This window comes from Melanotaenia boesemani, chromosome 24 (assembly GCF_017639745.1).
Source record: "Melanotaenia boesemani isolate fMelBoe1 chromosome 24, fMelBoe1.pri, whole genome shotgun sequence".
Lineage (NCBI taxonomy): Eukaryota > Metazoa > Chordata > Actinopteri > Atheriniformes > Melanotaeniidae > Melanotaenia > Melanotaenia boesemani.
This window is the reverse complement of record NC_055705.1, coordinates 14151660-14171147: the sequence shown is the minus strand read 5'-3', so window position 1 is coordinate 14171147 and position 19488 is coordinate 14151660. Positions and strand designations below refer to the sequence as shown.

At 37.3% G+C, this 19488-nt stretch overlaps 1 protein-coding gene across 6 annotated transcripts in view; it reads right to left on the bottom strand.

Annotated features, from left to right (window-relative positions):
• The window catches only part of LOC121635712 (neural cell adhesion molecule 2-like), a 466780-nt gene that overhangs the window by 88593 nt on the left and 358699 nt on the right, over window positions 1-19488 (bottom strand). For all 6 annotated transcript variants that reach the window (XM_041979023.1, XM_041979021.1, XM_041979020.1 and 3 more), the window contains 2 exons: window positions 17194-17337; window positions 12323-12460 (listed from right to left, as the gene is read on the bottom strand). In XM_041979023.1, the coding sequence (XP_041834957.1) occupies window positions 12323-12460; window positions 17194-17337 (282 nt within the window). The remainder of the gene's footprint in view (window positions 1-12322; window positions 12461-17193; window positions 17338-19488) is intronic.

Below are 19488 nucleotides of genomic sequence, written 5' to 3'. Positions count from 1 at the left end.
AGATATAGTATGTTTTAGAAGATGCTCTCCTGTAACCCTACATTGTCTTTTGAAGGTTTTGGTGACCTCCTTTCTCATCCATGCTCTTGTTGTTCCTCGCCTTGATTACTGCAACTGTTTTAACTCCCAGTTTGTCTATATACACCAGTTATTTCAAAATGATGCTGTCCAAATCTATACCAGATCCTCATCTACAGAGCACATCACCCTTATACTCAAACAACTCTACCGACCTCAATTACAGTCCTACGTAAAAAATGATGGTCCTCATATGTTACACTTATTACTAAACCACTGCTTTAAAACTTATGTTTCAGAAACTAGCTGCAGGTTTCGGGGTTCATTTCAGTCCATCTTCAACCTGAAAAGATCTGACAACATCAACCTTAACGATAACACCATGTACCTGTCATATGCATTGATGCCCGACTTGAAATGGAGCCCCGTGTCCTTCAGTGTTCCAGGCAGAAAGTCATTCATCACTTCTATCAAGAGTCGTTCTCATTACACCTGTCTACAAAGCCTGGGAAGCCGGTCTTCTTTACTTCAGGGATGTCTCTCAGCACTTGAACTTGATTTAACGTATGTTTGTTAAATCTTTTCATTGGCCCAGTTCAGGACTGATTGGATTAATCTGGCACGATTTTATGTTATTTAACATAGTCTTTGCCAAAAAGCAGCAAGGATCAAAAGCAGAGGTCTTGATGACTTTATCAAGAGAATGACGAGCACCGTCAGCAACACGCAGCTTGTCCCTGTCATCCAATCAACTGAGAGCTGTCATTTTGTCACTCAGTAGGTAAAGAGCAAAGGCAGAGCAGACCCTGCAATCTCTTCTCCATTCCCTCTCCACTGACGAGGGAATGACAGCTTCATGGCACCAGTGTGTTTATGAAGCATTTCTCAAGCCTGTATTTACACTGTGCTTCTGCTCCAGCTACAGCTGTTTGCCTCCGCCCTGGCCAGTCTCAGGAAGTGATTAAGCATGTGCGGAGCAGCTTGTTGAAGCTCTGGAGGTTTTTTTTTCTTCAGTTTGCCTCTGCTAGGTGGGTGACAAGAACAGTATGACGTTCAAAAATAATGAGAATCAAATAACCTGAACAGCTGAAGCTGAATTTAAACGTGTGATCAAACAGTAATTTGTGACCAGCATGGTAAATAACAGAGGTGAGTCATGATGAAAAAAATATATAACCAAATCCAATATTTCCATAACTGCCATCTGCTCACTGACTTCCATAACTGTTGGATGCTCTGGGATCAGTATTTACAGTCATAACGACCCCATGTTCACTTAGTTTTTTTTTTATATATATAATTCACCATCAATTTTATCCATTTTTAGAAAATAATTGAAAGGTATAAATGGAAACATGCAGAAGCACATCATTTATCCTAAGTGAGGGTGTGTCTTATCAACAAGCAAAGTTGAAACACTGAAGGCAAAAAAAGCCACTAACATCTGCAATAGTTTGCAATGGAAAAGGGTTAAACTGATGTTCAGTCTTGCATCAAATGACTTGCAACAGCCTTGGTTACACTCACTTGAATGAAAGATGCTGCACACCAGGTTGCAAGACTGAGAACAGTCTATTTTTGTCTGGGAAAATAGCTTCCCCAACCATAACATCGCACATAAAAGCTTAAAAATTGTGGGCTTAATTTAAATGTAGAATGAGACTGGGGTCTTTAGTCAAAATTAAACTGAAATATTTTGATCCTGGACAACTCACTGGATATGGTGCACAAGTTTTCTTTCATGTTGCTGCAACTTATGGGTTTGACTCCAGGGGGAAAATGGAAGTTACTTAATGTAAATCAGGTTCTGTGGGTATTTATAACACTCCCGGTACACTGAGGGAAACCATGCTTCTACTGGTAGCATGTTTATGCAGCATTGTGATAAAAAAAAAAATTAAATTTTGGTTAGGATTATGATCATGTTATTAAGAACAGATAACAGCACAGTTAAAAGTTAGATTCTGTACCAGCTAATATTTCTAGATGATCTGACCCAAATGAACAAAACATTAAACATTTAAAAAGGTTTAAGCTGTGATATCTGCTATTTCCCTTTGACTAAATATAATTATTTTCAATTATTCCCATTAACCACCATTTTGTTTAGCATAAGGCTTCAAGTTTTATTAGCTTGAATTTTTATGGCAAAACAACATGTTAGAAGACAGTTGTGACTGACAAGTGTTATAAATGTGGTGCAGAGATAACAACTAAACCATCAGCAAAATACTATTTTACCCATATAAAACTGATGATTGGTAAAATTTAAATGGAAAAAAAAAGACTATTTTTATTTGCTTTACTTCACTGACATGTTTTCCACATCGGCTCCAGGCACAGAATAGCAAAATGAATTGTTATGGCATTACAACATATGCAACATTTCCTGCTTTCCCTGCATGATGAAAACTCATTCAGCTCATCATCTTTAATTCAAGGAAGGAAGGCGGTCTGCTTTTCCTCCCCAACCCAGACACAACAGCATCACAACATGTCATATTAGTCAAGCAGCCGAGCAGCTCCACCTACTGCATTTGCATAATGAGATCTGATTACAGTGTGAGCAGAATCAGGATAATAAAAAGGCTTATTTATGCCAGGTGTCAGCACAAAAGCCTGTGATCAGATGCTATTAGCCAAATAATGCATTTGGTACACATCAACCGTTACAACACATTAATGTAAATGAGGTTTAAACTTGTAGAAAATGTAATTACATTTTACCCCCTCAACCTCTAATATCACAAGACAGTATGTTACTAAAACAAGCCAACTTAGTTTCTAAACACCGGCTTGCTGCTAATTAGGTTGAATAAAATGAACATTTGGAGCCAATTTAATTTATTTTCCGGTAAAATATTAAAAAAAAAAATAGAAAAACGGGTCTTTCAACATCTACAGAGTATAACACTGTTTAAAAAAAGAAAAAAGGACTCAGGGAGGCAGAATTTCAGTGCATGGAGGTAATGAATGTTGCATGCAGGTAAACTGTTAGCCTTGTGGCAGGACTGCATAAGAAGCCAGCATGCCACCATAATCAATATAAGAGGGATTTGCTGTGCGCCTTTGAAAACAATTTCCCTCAACACAGTCTGCTGCTGCATCCAGAAATGCAACCTGAAACTATTTTACACATTTAAAAAGCAGCATATCAACTATGTGCTAAAGAGCTCACATCAGATGGACAAGAAGACAGAGGACACATATTCTGTGATCTGGTACTCGTTTCAGCTGCTTTTGGTAAAAAAAAAAATAGAAATCTGGTTTGTTGTCAAGCCAGATGTTTATTTCTATTAATTTATTATAACTGCATTCAGCTAACAGACACAAACGAGGGGTTTTAAGTTCATGTTTGTGCAGAACGGGGTAGGGTGGGTTGGTTTTAAATTGTATGCACAGGTGTGTGAAAGTTTTTTTTCAATATGCAGAAATTCTTTTTATTATGTAAAGCACTTTGCATTGCTTTTGACATGAAAAGCGCTTTATAAATACAATTTGATTTGATCTGATGTGTAAAAAATGAAGAAGACCAACAAAGCTTTTATCAGATTAAAATGCAAAAGCCAGCATCCGTTATGGTACCAGGGTCCATCAGCATCTATGGAATGGATATCTGAATGGGTATCATTGATGCAGAGATATATATTAGAATATCGGAGACATATTCTTTTAAAGGGGACATTTTTATCCAGGAACTCAGTCTCCTATTGATCTCCCAGATCTTTATCCTATTGAATATGTACGGAGCTTCATTAACTACAACAAACTGTTGAGCAGCTGAAATTCAGCAAGAATGTAAACAGATTCCTCTGAAAAACTCCAACTAGTGGTATCAGTTTTCTAATAATTAGAAAGAGGAATTAAAAAGAAGACTGATGTAATACAATGATTTAAAAAATCCTCTATCCCACATTTTAGTGTGCTGCTGAATCAATCTTGTATTAAAGATGCTATTTTAACTAGAAGTTGCACTATGAAGGTATTTGGTGTCACTTTATAAAGGAAAATATCTGAATTGGTTCATTTCCAAAAGAGTAAACAACCTTATAAAGTGTGGATGTTATAGAAAACTAATAAATTGAATATTTCCTTCAAATAACATCGTCTGGAGGAATCTTCAATCTTAAAACTACTCGATACTAAACACGGCTGAAGTGAAGTTTATGGTGGGAAGAATGCAACTGCATAGTTGCGTACTAATGAATAGGGAATTCTAATCAAAACAAAGCATCTTCGAGGATACCTAATGAACCGACTCAGAAGTGTCTTTCTTAAAAATATATACCACACTAACAGCAGCAGTGTGTGTTACTAGGAAAGATAAGCTCTTAACGGCACATTTAAATTCCACGGTGTCTAATCTAAGCACTGTCTGCTGTCGTCTTTGTCATTTATTTATATATATATATAAAAAAATAATATTTACTTTGTCTTAAAAAAAAAAGCATGCCAGAAGAAAACAACAAGATGACGGAAACAGCCTGACCAATAATCAAACACTGAGTCCTTTCCGATACTATGCACTGTGCTAGTTAGAGCAGCAAGCAACTGCCTGACAGGATAACTATTGATTTCAACACCAGCGGACCTTCATTCTCCAGTGCCCACCGCTCTTTCTACTCCTATGTAATGGCCGCCTACATCAATGAGCCTTGTTGAAACAGCCCTGTTAATGAGACGCACTGCCAGCCTGAGAGACTTCAAAAGAGCATATCAGCAACAGGCTGTAAGCATCCAAAAAGAATATGGCAAGCTTTATGAATTCTTCATCTATTAGATATATCCTTACAACTTCAGAAGCTTGGTGGAGAAAATTTGAGGTTTATAGGCATCCCCACAAACTTGAACATATGCTGTAAACATATTATAAGGTGCAAACTCTCTTGGACTGATTTAAAAGCAACCATAAGGACCTTGAAGGCTTGTTTTCCGCTTCCCACTAATGGGCTTCAATGAACTGAGGATAAGCCACGTTTAGAAGTCATGAAATATTTTAGGTAAATGTCATAAAATCATTACACCTACTGGAAATTCAGCAAATCAATGTTATGAGACAAGACCTTTGCTAGAGTGCTTATTAAAGATTTGTATTGCTGTCTGGATTAGTGCGAGAGCTGGAGTAAAACCAGGCTTTATTTACAACTGGGAATGTAGCAGGGAGAGACGTAATTGATGTCAGGGCTAAATTATTTACGAAATCTCAACATAGCTGGTGGTTTCCACTGACATGTGAAAAGGAAGAAAATAGTGTGTCTGGTGTGTGATTGAAGGAATCAAAAATGGAGAGCATGTGTCAAGGAAAGCTAAAGGCCATTTCTACTCTGCTTTGTGAAAATATGCGGTTATTTGAAACAATTGAAGGCCTCTTACCCTAACTCTTGACCTCTAACCTTTCTCTGAACCATGGAGCTACTACTACACGGTATCAAAAAGCGGTAGGGAAAATAGCAACATTTTGGAAAATAGTTTTATTATAAGAAATCCTTTGCTTATCCCATGTTTATTTTAAATTGTCTCAAAGAGCAGAAATACTCAAAATCTCCATAAATACAACCCTATGACTTGTGATATAGCTGATAAGTTAACTGACGAGTAAATAGTTCATTCTAACTGTTGAGAAAGAGAAAAATGATCTTAAAAATTTTGGAGAAAGGTCTCTCTTCTTCCTGAATGGCTGCATTGTGTTCATAGACTTCCATTTGAGACGATATTTTTTAGCCTTTACCAGTGACTAAGAGCTTTCCCAGCACGAGGGGAATCATCTGTGATGCAACTGTTCAGTCATTAGTCCAGACACCACAAGACTCCTTGATGGATTGAACTCATGAAAGCAGCAGCAGACACCACAAAAGCTTGCCTACATTAACAGTTATTACCTCTAGCCTTTAAAAAAAAGATAAGAAAAACACAGAGGAATGGATAGAATGAATGCCAGGCTTTATAGAGACAATATTTAAGGGAGAAATTGCATGTTTTTGACTTCCAACCAGCTGGTGACCGGTTGTTTGTGTTACTTTGGGTTTCCTATCTGTGCTCTTATATCTTTATTGTTCAGCTGAGAAGGAGAAAACTAGCAGTTCATGGTTCATACTGATTCACATTTACCCCAAAGTATTGTTTTTGGCTGGACCATCTCTAACAAACCAGTTGAATTGTGGTAGAAAGGATTTATGCTTTAGCTATGCAGGGGCGAGTCTAGGGGGGGGGGGGGGGGGGGGGATGGGGCAGGCAGGAGCACCTACCAGGAAAAGGGGGGCACAAATAACACTTTCATTTAGGTCAAGATTTTTTTTAGTTTTTTTAACTTTGGGTGATGCTGCTGTAGGATTTTTATCACTGCTGCACAAAGAATTATACTTCAATGATAAAAAGAAAAATGTGTTTTTGCCAGATCATCAGATTTGTCTGAATTTCTTCATCAGGGTTGGCTCTTAAACTTCAGTCATCACATCTGGTGGTTTTATGACAGATATTATCACCATGCAGATGTTTGGTGAGATGAATTCTGCATTATGATCTAGAACATGTCACAATCAAGGCCCACGGGTCACATCCTAACTGTGAATGAATCATCTTTGGCCCACATATCTAATCACTATTAGAGCTGGTTCTGAAAAAAATGCATAAAGAGCCATGAGTTATAAATGCAACAGATTTGAACATATGTATTTTTGTGTGTTTTGTTTTGTGTTATAGGCAATAACTAATAGGCTGTTATTTCCAGGTTTAATATGTGCAATAAGGTCATTTCAGTAAGTTTTTAATAAACATTGAACCAGGCCGACCCTCAACTTGCTCCAATTCTTTCATTTTGGCCCACTGTGTATTTGAGTTTGACACCCCTGACCTAGAACATTGTAGAGATGATGCATAACAACATATAGAAGTACATTACATGCTGCATTTATTGACCCTTGGAGATCTGATGTTTACCCAAGGAAAGGTCAGTTAATATTAAATGTTTGTAAGCACTGGTTTGCTCCTTCTGTTGATAACGTACAGTAAAAACAGACATATTTCAGGCATAGTCGTGAATGGTGATTAATATTAATTTTTAAGTTGTGATTAATCTGATTAAAAATTTTAATAATTTAACAGCTCTAATTTCATTAGATGCGACAATCAGGGATTAAAGGTTAATATAAGTTAAAGCAGGATGGCTTGTGTGAAGGCATCACAGAGGATGCAGCTCAGGCTAATGCACAACTGCTACCCAGAGCATGATTAAATTACCAAATTACCTAGTTATGTCAACTTTAAACCACATCAAATACTTCTTCTTTTCTTCCTTCTTGTCAGTGAGATAACAAACAGCAGATGAAAGGTTTTCATGATTTGCTTTTGGTTTCTTTTGAGATGGCCCCCTGAAATGTTCTGCATTCTTTTAGAGACCTAGCTGTTTTGCCCTCGGGTTGATTAGCCATTCAGTGGGTGGCCCTTTATACTCAATATGCCATCATTCCCATCTATGGTCTGCTTTGATGATACACTGGAGACTGGGAGCTCCAGCAGGTCAGTGGAGCTTCATTCACTGCATGCTTATGGGAAAAAAAAAGAAAGCACTCTTTTATGAAGTGGCTCATGAATATTAATGACTTTGCATGTGAGGAAAGTATATAGTAAGCCATTTCAGCTCTGCTTTCAGACAAAATGATGTTCTGCATGACTGGTTAAAGCATAAGTAGTCCCAACTGATGCTGATATGCCGCATCCAAAGAACAGCATACCTTATCGATGCTACAAGCTGGATGTAACTGCCTAACATCCAACTCAGAAATGGAGATCAAGGAAAATTGCAGCCCACAATAAAAAAAAAAAATGAATGAAAAAATTAGCCATAAAGATGCTGCAGAATTCAATCAAACAATCAACTCAGCAAGCAGCCGACTGTACAGATACAAGAATACAATATGCAATTTCAGGCAAGAACTTTATCGCATGCAGTTCAAAAGTTAAAGTTAAAGTCCTGTAATTGCAGAATACTTAGAACTTCTGGATTTATCTGCCTCCTATAGCGCTTTTGGAAAGACATTGGTGTCTATTATATTAACATAACTCATATGAATCCCATTTATTAGTATTTATTATAAAATATGTTAATTTAGATATTCCTAATCAAGACTTTATCCAACAACAATAAATAATGAATAGAAACATTAAGTCACAAGCTGATTAAAAAGATTAAATACTTAAGTAGGTGATGGTGATGCCTTTCTCTGAGATAACAAATCTCATTGGTTAGCGGCTCGATACTTCATACACAAATAGAAGAAACAGTTTGTGTGAGATTTTAAAATGAAGTCCAAGCTAATTTTTGTGGGAAAATGTCCTGATTCAGCGCACCTGCTGGCCTCAAGTTTTTGTCGTACGGACAAAAATAAATTCAAGTCAGATTTTCTCACTAAAGAGTGCTTTCAGTGCTCCGACTTAACACCTCAGAGGTGGTGGAGCCCAGTGATGCCGCTATCTACATTGTTTACTTTTGATTCTATCTTCTATCTTCTTCCTCTGGGGGTCTTCACACAGAGGAAAAGCATGTTTGTAGCTCTTTTTTCCCATCAGTTTGTTTGTCTTAGTTCACTCTGCCATATCCCCCGGCACCACAGGAGATAACCGTTAACTGTGCAGCTGATTGATAAAACATGTAGTCTGTCGGACACAATGACAAACCTAAGCCTCCTAGCAATCTATATTATCACCATCTGCTTGTGTTCAGGGTTGTTCGAACAATCCAGGTTGTTGCCAATATAGTTTATCCATTGGTAGCCTTTGAGAGTCACTTTGGGAATTCTTTGCAATAGCTCTTCTGCCTTCACATTCCCATTTCCAAGTAGAGGAGCGCCCTGTATCATTAAGGAAAGGTTGTAGTGACAAAATCAAAAGCATAATTGCTCACAGAAATAAAGAAAAATAAAACTAAAGTTATTAAAAATAAGAGAGAAAAAAATTGGTATTGATATCTTAACAGGAATAGCCTTTGATTGTTGTTAGCAGTTATGTTCAAGTGATGTTATCGAATTACAACCGCTAGTTGTCGGTGATGAACATATATTTTACAAAGAGGTTTTTAGACTTTTTTGTGGTGTTTTATTGTTTTGCGCAACAAGGTAGGTCTGATTTAACAACACCTTTTGATTGCTCATTAGCTATTGTGCAACCATACCAATCCTTACTATTAAAATGTTCAAATTTAGCTGTATAAACTCTGTATATATAACACCTCGATAGCTTTTGTCTGCTCCAGGCTAAATTTACTCTAGGGTATGAGGGTCTTGTGAGAGTCAACAGAGGAAGTTTTCTTCAACTAAAGTAATTAATCAAACACCTTACTCTGGATGTGGCTCCCCTTAGAGAAGGATGCCAGTAAGGCGCCCTGCAGCCTGTCTCATCTCAGCACCACATGGCAAGTGTTGCAGTGCTGTAATAATAAGTTGTGCCTCATTGAGCAGACTTATTGGATCTTCAACAGAAGTGAGGTAAGTGGTGTGCTAAATTGAATGCAATTCATACTTTTTTGGGCTGAAGCCCACTCTGCTATTACATTAGGTATAAGAGAATTACATAGGCAGAGACAATACTGCAGCTGTTCAAGCATTACAAGACGCTTGTGGCCTCAGTGAAATCACATTTCAATCACTGCAGCAGTTTCAGGTGACTCAGTGTAAGTGAGGACCAATGACAAAATTAAAATGACATCCTTTGATTTTTTTACCACACTACTCAAAGGCATCGCTAATTTAAATTTTAACACTAAATTATAAAGTGAATTAAGGGGAAAGAAGATAATAGTCCTACTAATAGAAGCTTAAAGAGTCAGTTATCATTAATTTATCTGAGTCAGTGGGACTGAATCTGTCTAATCTGACAACTCTGTTGTGATATTACAAGCTGAGGTCTGTGTGTTTGACATGAATTTCAAGCTCAGTTTGTGCCCATCAGTAGGTGCTGCTGCAGAAGCACTGACTTGACTGCAGATGATCGAAACACTGTAAACAAGATCTGAAATGTGTCAAGCTGGTGTTATAGCTCTCAACTAACAGGCTCAACAAGACTTAAATCATCCTCAAAAAAACTGACAGCTTACAACGTGCAGCTATTATACTCTATTTTCACATCTATTTGCGGCAAACTACATGCTGAAAAACATAAAATTCCTTTCAAGCTGTTGAGGTAGCAAAGGTCAAACCACTGGTTTTACTGAACAAGAGCACGAAAATAGTTTTGAGTCTGTTATAATGTAATTACTGTTGGACGATAGGCTGCTCCTGAACTAAACGTGCTCACTCATTGTACTTTTAACCTTGGCCGAAGGCACCTCCACAATGAAAAGAATGACTTTCCTTACCTCAGCCAAGGTGGAGATTATGTTTTGGGTGATTTTGGTTTGTCTGTCTGTCTGTTAGTTACATAACTCAAAAAGTAATGGACGGATGTTAAATAAATTTTCAGGAATTCTCTGAAATAGAATAAGGAACAAGTGATTCGATTTTTTTTAATTAAATGCCTGGATCACCGCCTGGATCCAGGGATTTAATTAAAGGATTCTTTACAGGCACAGGGCAGGCACAAACATCCAGGAACATCTGTGAATTTTGTCTCATCCAGGTCTTTAACCGGTAAAAATAAAATGTTGCTAAAGCGTTGGATTGCGATTGGATTTTCAGCGTTTTTCAGCCTCAGTGATTTTTATTTGATTTTCACAGAGTTTCCTTTACATATGCTGAAAAGTTGTGTTGTGGTTGGCTGCCGTAAACATAGATGTTCCACAGACAAGAAGAGATCGTTCTTCGAACTACAAAAAGACACAATAGCCCAGGAAGATCAGATAACTGGCTACCAGCTGTTAATACCGATGGTACACCTTGAAGTCCTTCGAAATATTCAACAGTTTGTTCAAATCATTTTGTGACTGGTGACTAAAACATTTAATATGATGTTAATGTTTAAAACTTCTGGTTATTTTTGTATAAATGCCGAAAATACCATGAAATGTCTGGTTACAGTAACAATAAACATTTTTGTGAAGTTCTCAATGCTTATTATTAGCAGCTGCTTCACAATGTGACAGTTGATAGACAGAAAGGCATCTATTCAGACCTACTGCCACTGGCTTCGCCTCATATATAATTCAATATAACTGTGGGACATTATGAATAGTTTTCCATTAAAAATCAATGGAGAAATCTCAAAACTATGAGAACATGCCACACACTTTCACCAGCAAGCTGTTAATGGTCATGTGACCACCCGGTTGTGCATGGGGAGAAAGGGATAATTAACAATGGCTTGGCGGAAGTCTGCGCTCCCTGAGGGTTTCTAGCGAAACTCATCACCAACCCAGGTAAAACCAAACACACGGACGCAACCAACAGCAGTGACGGTGGCAGCGTCATGCATCGTGCTCTCCGATTGCTTTTCTACAAGAAATTTGATCGGCTATGATATTGGAGGGAATTTTGACATTTTCAAAGCAGTCCGTGACAGACTAGGCATGAAGGATGAAGAGTCAGAAGATTTTGCTCGAACTGACAGAAATCTTGCTGTTGACTGTATTGTACAAAAGATCCTGTTTCACAAACAAGGAACCAACATGGTGAATATCATCATTTGATCCAGATAAATCCAGGACCTACGTTCAGACAAATTCACCCTGGCACCTTGTGGCTGCCTTTTATTTACATACTGATCTTTGCATAAAGTATCAGTATGAGAAAGTCACACACCACTGAAATCTGTTCCTTCATGTTGAAAGTGTCTAGTTTGCTCTCAGCTCATTGGTCAGTCATAAAACCCTTGCTGATTGGTTGTAGTGCCATGCAACAGCGTCAAAAATTGAACATTTTTCTATTTTCTTGTGTCGCATCGCAAGCCCCCGTGTGCACGTCTACGTGAGCGATTACAACATTTCACATGCACGGATGTCGCCTGTTGCTAGGCTGGAGGAGAGTTTAGCCTCAATTCCATAGGAAATGAACGGAGGAGGAGCGGTGTCGCCTCCCGTGTGTCGAGCCCATTACATCTAGAAGATTGTCGCGGGAACACCCATTTGATTTATCAAACAACTTTGTTTATGTTCTGTGCGTAAGTTGAGCTGATCTATTGTTATGGTTCAGACATGACCTTTTATGTAAAGTGACACTACTGAAGAATCTTTACAATTAATTAATGGTGGCATTAAATATCGCAGTTATTAAACAGTTATGACATCCCTACTTCCTTTCAGAGGATACTGCCTTGGGTTATTAATGGAAATGTTTGCATGCTTCATTTGCAACTGGCTGTATGGCTGAATACAACTCACCATTGACCACCACAGCTATGTCCACAAAATCAATCTCCCCTCGCGTCTCCACGCTGGCCTCGCAGCGGTACACGCCTTCGTCGGCCTTGGTCACCTGATGGATCTGCAGGTTGTTGTTCTCCAGCACCTGGAACCTGCCTTCACAGCACCGGCGGCGGGTGGAGAGAAGAAATGACAAAAGAACAACACAGTCAGACAAAGAGAGAAATGAGATAAGAAAGTTAGAAAAACAGCAGGAAAAAAAATAGCCATCTTCGCTCTTATGCAGTCAGACTGTCAATCCTCACTTCAGCACATTTGCCTGATAAAGTCCAGACAGATAAACACTCTCGCAATCACAGCTCCGCACTATTGTGGCCACTGTAAGATTGACCAGACTGTTGAGGCCTCTATCTCATTTCTCTGCAGCACATATATTTATAACCAGGCATCGCAATTAGAAAGAAATGATTAAAGGGGAGGGGGGGGGGAGAAAACTTCCTCTGGATGTTTCATCACTACAGCGCCTCTGAAGATTTGAATTTCAATTAAAAAACGTGACAGATTCAAGGATTCAAGGGGGTCACTCTTTCTAATCAGTTCTTAGTGACGAGCATTTTCTCAGGAAAAGAGGATGTGAAAGAAGCAGCGGAGAGAGACGTAAATCAAGGAGGAGGGAAGATGAAATAATGAGTCCTATTCACTGGTTCTCACCACTGAACCAGCCTTCTACAGGAAAAAACAAAAACTTAAACCTCTCCTTTAAGTGCTTCTGTCTTTCTATTTGTCTTTTACTTCCAAAAAAATACAAATCTTCCTTATATTTAACACTGTAAAGCTGGAAAGGAAGGGATTGTCAGGGAGAGCTCTGTAAATGATATAGATAATCTTTTTAGTCACAGGAAATAGAAGATGATCGCCAACATGACTGAATTCTTGTTGGGAGAATTTACAGTAAAACAAATATATTCATATTTTAAGTTATTTGTATATTTAATGAGATGCAGAGTGGTGGTTTGTTTTCCGTCGCTTGGGAAGCAGCATCTCCGATGTCACCATCCAGCTGCTCCATAATCCATCCTCTCAGTGGCTTGTTAACATGGTTCCTGTCCAAATTAGATGCCTCCTCCAGGGCTGATGGTTGTTCTATTCATAGAATTTTATATCCTTGTCTTATTATGCATCCACACAAAAGAAGGAAAATGCTTTCCCTAGAGAACTGCAATCTTGGCACATTAGAAGCCTTTTCAATGATAAACACTGTTGATCCCATTGAGGCCCGTCAGCATTTGTCATCCCAATAAGCTTGTGTGTTTGTCACGTTTACATTCAAAAAGCAATACTCTGAGAATGTGTCTTTGAACAACTTTTATTAAATTACTGGAATAATAAGCAATGATTGATAAGAAGTGCAGCAATGCTGTTCTATTTTGTTACATATGTGCTTTCCCTGCTCCTCCACAATATAGAATCAACACTGTGATGCATTGGCAAAGCTTTTTATCTTGGTATTTTACAATGCAATCTTGGTTCTTTTGAAGTGAGGTCGGATCCGACTAAGAGCTGCAGACACAACACACACTCGTGTGGGAGCTGCACCCTGAAAAACACCCTGCTTTATCATCTTTTTAATGTAAATAAGACAATTACAACTTACAAATGAACATTATGCTTTACTAAAAAAGACATAAAACCAATGTTTGAGAGCATAAACTTGTTAGATTTTTTTTTTTCTTTTTACACATCATCAGACTATGAGACAGAAATGCAGGTTAAGATTCTACTTCACTGCCTTATTTACACTCACTGCCCACTTTATTAGATTCACTATGATAGCAGGGGCGTTGCTAGACATAGGGCTCTACTGGGGCACCCCCCCATTACTCAGCTCAAACTGTTTCTAAAATGGGAAACGTTATGTTCCATCTACTTGAACCGACTGTTACTGCTGCAAAAAAACAAAAAAAAAAAAAAAAAATAGCTAAACTATAATAATATGGTTAAAGAAATAGGCTTGTGCAAAAGTTTTACTTTCATTTAGAGAAAAAGAAGCTCATTAGCTGGAGATGTGTTTAAAGAAATTAATTCTCTGGTAAATGTCCACTGAGTCATTTTCAGAAGTGAACTTCCTGTCTTACAGTGAACTTATTCTACTCTATCATATAACATGCAGGCTGGACACATTTCTGATAAATGATACTCCCTGAGAGCTTTATCTTTTAGTTTGTGCTTTTGCTTAAGCAAATTAAGTGAAGAGATTTTTTTTTTCTTTTCCAGACTATTTTCTGTAAAGCACAGAGATAGTTGTGCATGACAATTCCAATTGATCAGTAGTTTCTGAAACAACCCGACCAGCCTGTCTGGCATGTCGTGTTTAAAGTCACTTAAATCCGAAGCTCAGTTCAAACTTCAGCAAGTTGTATTGACCATTTCCACATGCCTAAATACATTGAGTAGCTGTCTATTTACTTTACTTCATTTGTGTAATGAAGCACTTGAACCAAAGAGGCTGGGTTAAGAAAAAATGCATTAATGTGATGCAACATACCAATAATGAACCAATTCAGTGCTACCACTAAAAAGCACAGATTCTCTGACTTCTTCCTTCAAAATAATATCAAATCATAATAGAAGGAGGATAAAAAGAAATACATTTAACAGAATAAAAACATGACCCTTTGTGGCTTTGAGTCGTTTCTAATGACAGTAACCTAGTAGTAATTGGGTATGAAAATAACCAGGTTTGTTTAGTTCTTACAGACTAATCCAGGCAAACACCAGAAGCAGACCTTCTGCCATTGCTGAGGTGGCATTTCTGTGCATGTCAGAGCAGAACAGATGAGATTTGGACTATTTTCTTAACAATGTCAAGGAAATCGGGAAGGACATGCACATTTATTGGCTGTTCAAACAACAGTGGAAAACTTTAATTATGGTTAAAAAAAAAAAAGAAAAAGAAAGTGTAGAACACGAACATTTACGTTTACTTCATCAAGATTGCTGCTGTCTGTGTGACACTGAGGAGGGCAGTGGTGGACGCTGCTTCTCTGCTGATGGCTCAGTGTTTGTAACAGGGAGGAAGACCGGACATACAGGAAGCAGAGAAAATGCTGGATTTTCTCAACAACAGCAACACGGTTAATTTTGGTCATCAATCTGACACCAAATTGTACGGATCGATGTTGCTGTCCAGCCTAACGTGACACAGCAGGTAATGTTTCTTATTCTAGTTAATGCTTAACGGACTAAGGGACAAGGGACCGCAGTGTTGCTGAGAGTTAATGACTAACTTGGGACATATTGTAATATGTAACATTATTAGCTCTTATCAGGGAAACGTTGTGACCTAAATATAAAAATCATTCAGTAAAACAAACAGATTACGTACAGAGTGCCCAGATGAACGTGCTGGAAGAGGTTAAAGCCTGCAAGACAGTGTCCCTAGAGGACTGGAATTAAAAAATTCGGCATTATAACCTTAAATTGGTTATAAATCATAACCAAAATTATCATGTTCACCATGTTTGCGGGATAACATCAATAACATTTTTTTTCCCTTTTTTCCCTTTTGTGAATACATTCACAGAAACCTCAAATATTTCCATAAGAGACCATTACACAACATCAAGAAAGCCCGAAAAAACCTTGTTAAAAACAGGAAATACTCTTCAAGATGTTACCTAAACTTGGCATGAAGTAGTAAGTGTTAAGTCCAATGTGTTAAGCTAGCAGTTTGTTAGCCTGTTTGCTACGTTGTTTAGCCACCGTCCTGGACCACAGTCTTTCTTAACAATCCAACAAAAGATTTCCAGAAGAAAAAACAGACTTCTGGTTCAATCACATGAATTTTCTAGATAAATATCTCAATTACCCATCTAGCTTTTCTTTTACTCTTAATTTTTATATTTTAAAAAGTCATTATAAATCACATCTTTCAGCAGTTATACATAATTTATTACTTAATTTAAACCTGTTAAGTTTTACAGTTTTTCTCATCCACTGAATGAATTCAATCCAATCTAATTTAAAATAAAATAACTCCCTAAATATGTTCTGCAATTCAAACAGTTTTGAATAAAATAAACTAATATCATTACCAGACTATGGCTAAACAATCAATAATGGTGCGAATATGAATCGGGTATTTAAGATTTCTGCTACTTTACAAAACTAAATAAATGAATGAGATGACTTATTTTAAAGTTGCCACTGGAGATGCAAAGTGCCTGTCTGTGTTCCAATTAGCTCAAGACGACATGTTGTTTTCCAGAGCTAAAATAATTCAGGCTGTAAATGAAGGAGAGTGAGCTGTTAGACGATGAGCTTAGACCACAAAACGCAAATTCTCAGGGAAAATGAAATTGTTACTGTCATGGTTCCTCACAAAAAAAAAAAAAAAAAAAGAAGACTGTGTCACGGTCAGTGTGTTTTTGGTTTAGTCTTACTGTCCTGTGGGTTCATTGTCTTGTCTAGTTTCTGGTTTTATTTTGTAGTTCCTTCCCTGGTGTGTTGAATTCTGTTTTATTTTCCTGTTCATTAGCTCACCTGGTTTTAATTGTTACTTTACTCCACCTGCATCTCGTTAGTTGTGTTGTGTCTTGTTTCCCTGTGATGTTTTCCATGTGTTTGCCCTAAGGTCTTTTCTTGGAATTAAAACTGTGTTCCTACAGTCCGTTTCCTAACCCTGAGTCCTGCATTTAGTTCCACTTCCTGTTTGACCCATGATAGATTTTCACTTGACATCTTTACTAAAAGACAGGAAGTTGCACATTTAAAAGAAGAACCATATAATAAATTATAAAAGGTAGAACTGACATTGCTGGTCACTATGCAGACCTGTAAAAATCAAACAGAAACAAAGTCTTTAAGGAGATCAAGTGGTCAGGACTCACTGTGGTGTTCCTCAGTAATCTCGTTGTCCTGGTAGTACCACACCACCACTGGCACCGGGGAGCTAATGACGTCACACACCACCTCTGCCGTCTCGCCATAGCGAAACTCCTGCGGCGACTGAACATCCCGGAACGTCAGCCTCTCTGTGAGATTTAAAAAGATAAATAAGTAAATAAACAAATAAAATAAATGGACATTTAACTGTTTTTCTTATTTCCCCTCTGAGAATTTAGCCATTTTCTTTTCTTTTATTCTTCTTGTCTGAACATCTGTAGAAAATAAGAGAAGAAATAGCTGTGCTTTGACTGTCCTAATCGCTGAGATTGTTTAGAGACAGAACTTAATGTTACTGACTTGGTTTTTCTAAAATACCACTCTTCAATTTTCTGTCTAGATTCCCCACAGGGAAATGTTCCAATTTTAAGGTAGTTTGCTGTTTTGTTGGTAATGCAGGTAAATTTTTTTTAGGTTGTTTTAGTCAGTTCCCAAAGAAAATAAAAAAAAAAAAACAGAAGAAATAACATGTACAACACGTATATCGATATTTTGGCAGGACTAGATTGAAGGACTGTCAGACTTATCTTTGATTCAGATAAAATAAAAATCAATTAATGCTTGTAAAACTTAACAAGCTAATATGATGCAATTTCATTATTTGAATTTGAGTCCATAAGAACAGACTTTCTTGATATCTAAATAAAATGGCAGCTGCTATATAGCTGTTATACAAACGTTTTACATGATATAGACAAAACTACAGATAAGTTCAGTATTTTGATTTAACAATTCTTAGATGCATGCTTTTCTAGTACATAATGATTTTGCTTAATTATAATATGCAGTATGCAAACAAGTCCAAAATGTGAGGTATAAGAAAAATACCCAAAAAGTGTTTGGAATGATTAAGAAGAATTCTCCAGTATAAATCTGGTTTTTCTTTATTATTATTAGTCTGACAAAGTCCTAATTTATTTCTATTCATGTATTCCTTTTTATTATTTAACAGTTTTTATTATTAATTGTTTAACGGTTACTCTTATTCAGGCAGCCATCACCCCTCTGTACGGTAAGTAAATTTAACAGTTATGTCATTAAAGTGCACATTGTTAAAGCTTATTTCATGTACATTTTACAAGCTAAATGCAGCTTTGCCACTGTTTACTTTCATATTTCTAAACTGGAAATGAGCTACAAATTATGAAATGAAATGCTTGTTATGTTGTTTGGATGGTAGGTAGTTTCAGGCCAAAGTATCATCAGCTAACTTTCACTGCAGCATTTTCTACCAACCAAAGCAAAGCATAATCCACTGTAGAGCCAAGGAAGTAGGACCCAACATCTTGGTGGATAGCTTAAAGGAAGACTTCGCTCAGGCACAGCCTTGGCAGGATTATCAAAAACATAAATAAAAAAACAGATAAAAAAAAACAAAACTCAGAAACAAGCACATGAATACCTGACTAAAGAGCACAAAGGCTCTGTTTACACTGCAGGCATCAGGTTCTGGCTTTGTATCCACAGAGGTACAGAGGTAGCAGCCACTGCTGCATCAAAGGCCATTGTTATGACTCGTGCTCATTTTTTCCATCTCCTTCTTTACCTCACCAGTTGCTCATAGGTTTGCTGGTTCCAACTGCACAAGAACTTCCAAATTAATACAGAAACACATGTAGCATCCACATTTACTCCCATAAACGCAGCATGCTACATGCAACATCATGTCCTTCTTATGCAGGACCGTGTACTGGTCACCCTGCAGTGTGACAGAGGTTGCATTTAAACGATAAAGTGATTAACCAAGCACAAAACAATCGGATTTAATAATAATACCTGCACTGTGAACGTAGTCAAAGCCAAGAGTTGATTGCAATGACAAACTTGGACACCAAAGACAAAGATAAAGGGAGCTAATGACTTAACATTGAACAGGAATAACAAGCAGGGCTGCATTCACACTGCAGGTCTTAATGCTCAATTTTATTTTTCAGATCGGATTTTCTTTGTGTGGTTTCTTACATAATAAATTAACACATCTTTTTTTGTTTTTTTGCTTCCCTTTTTGCCAGAGGATAACAACATGCTAACAATGATTCTAATAGGTGATTACTTCTGTACTTTTTTCAGCCCTTATAAAAACCATTTAGGCTCAAAGTGCTTAAAAAATCAACATGTTACTGTAAATCCATACTATCAAAGTACTGAAAAAATATATAAAAAGTATGATATAAATTTAAAAGATCATCCAAATTCCACTAAACATTTGGAAAAAAGAGCTAAGTTATTAAGATATTCAA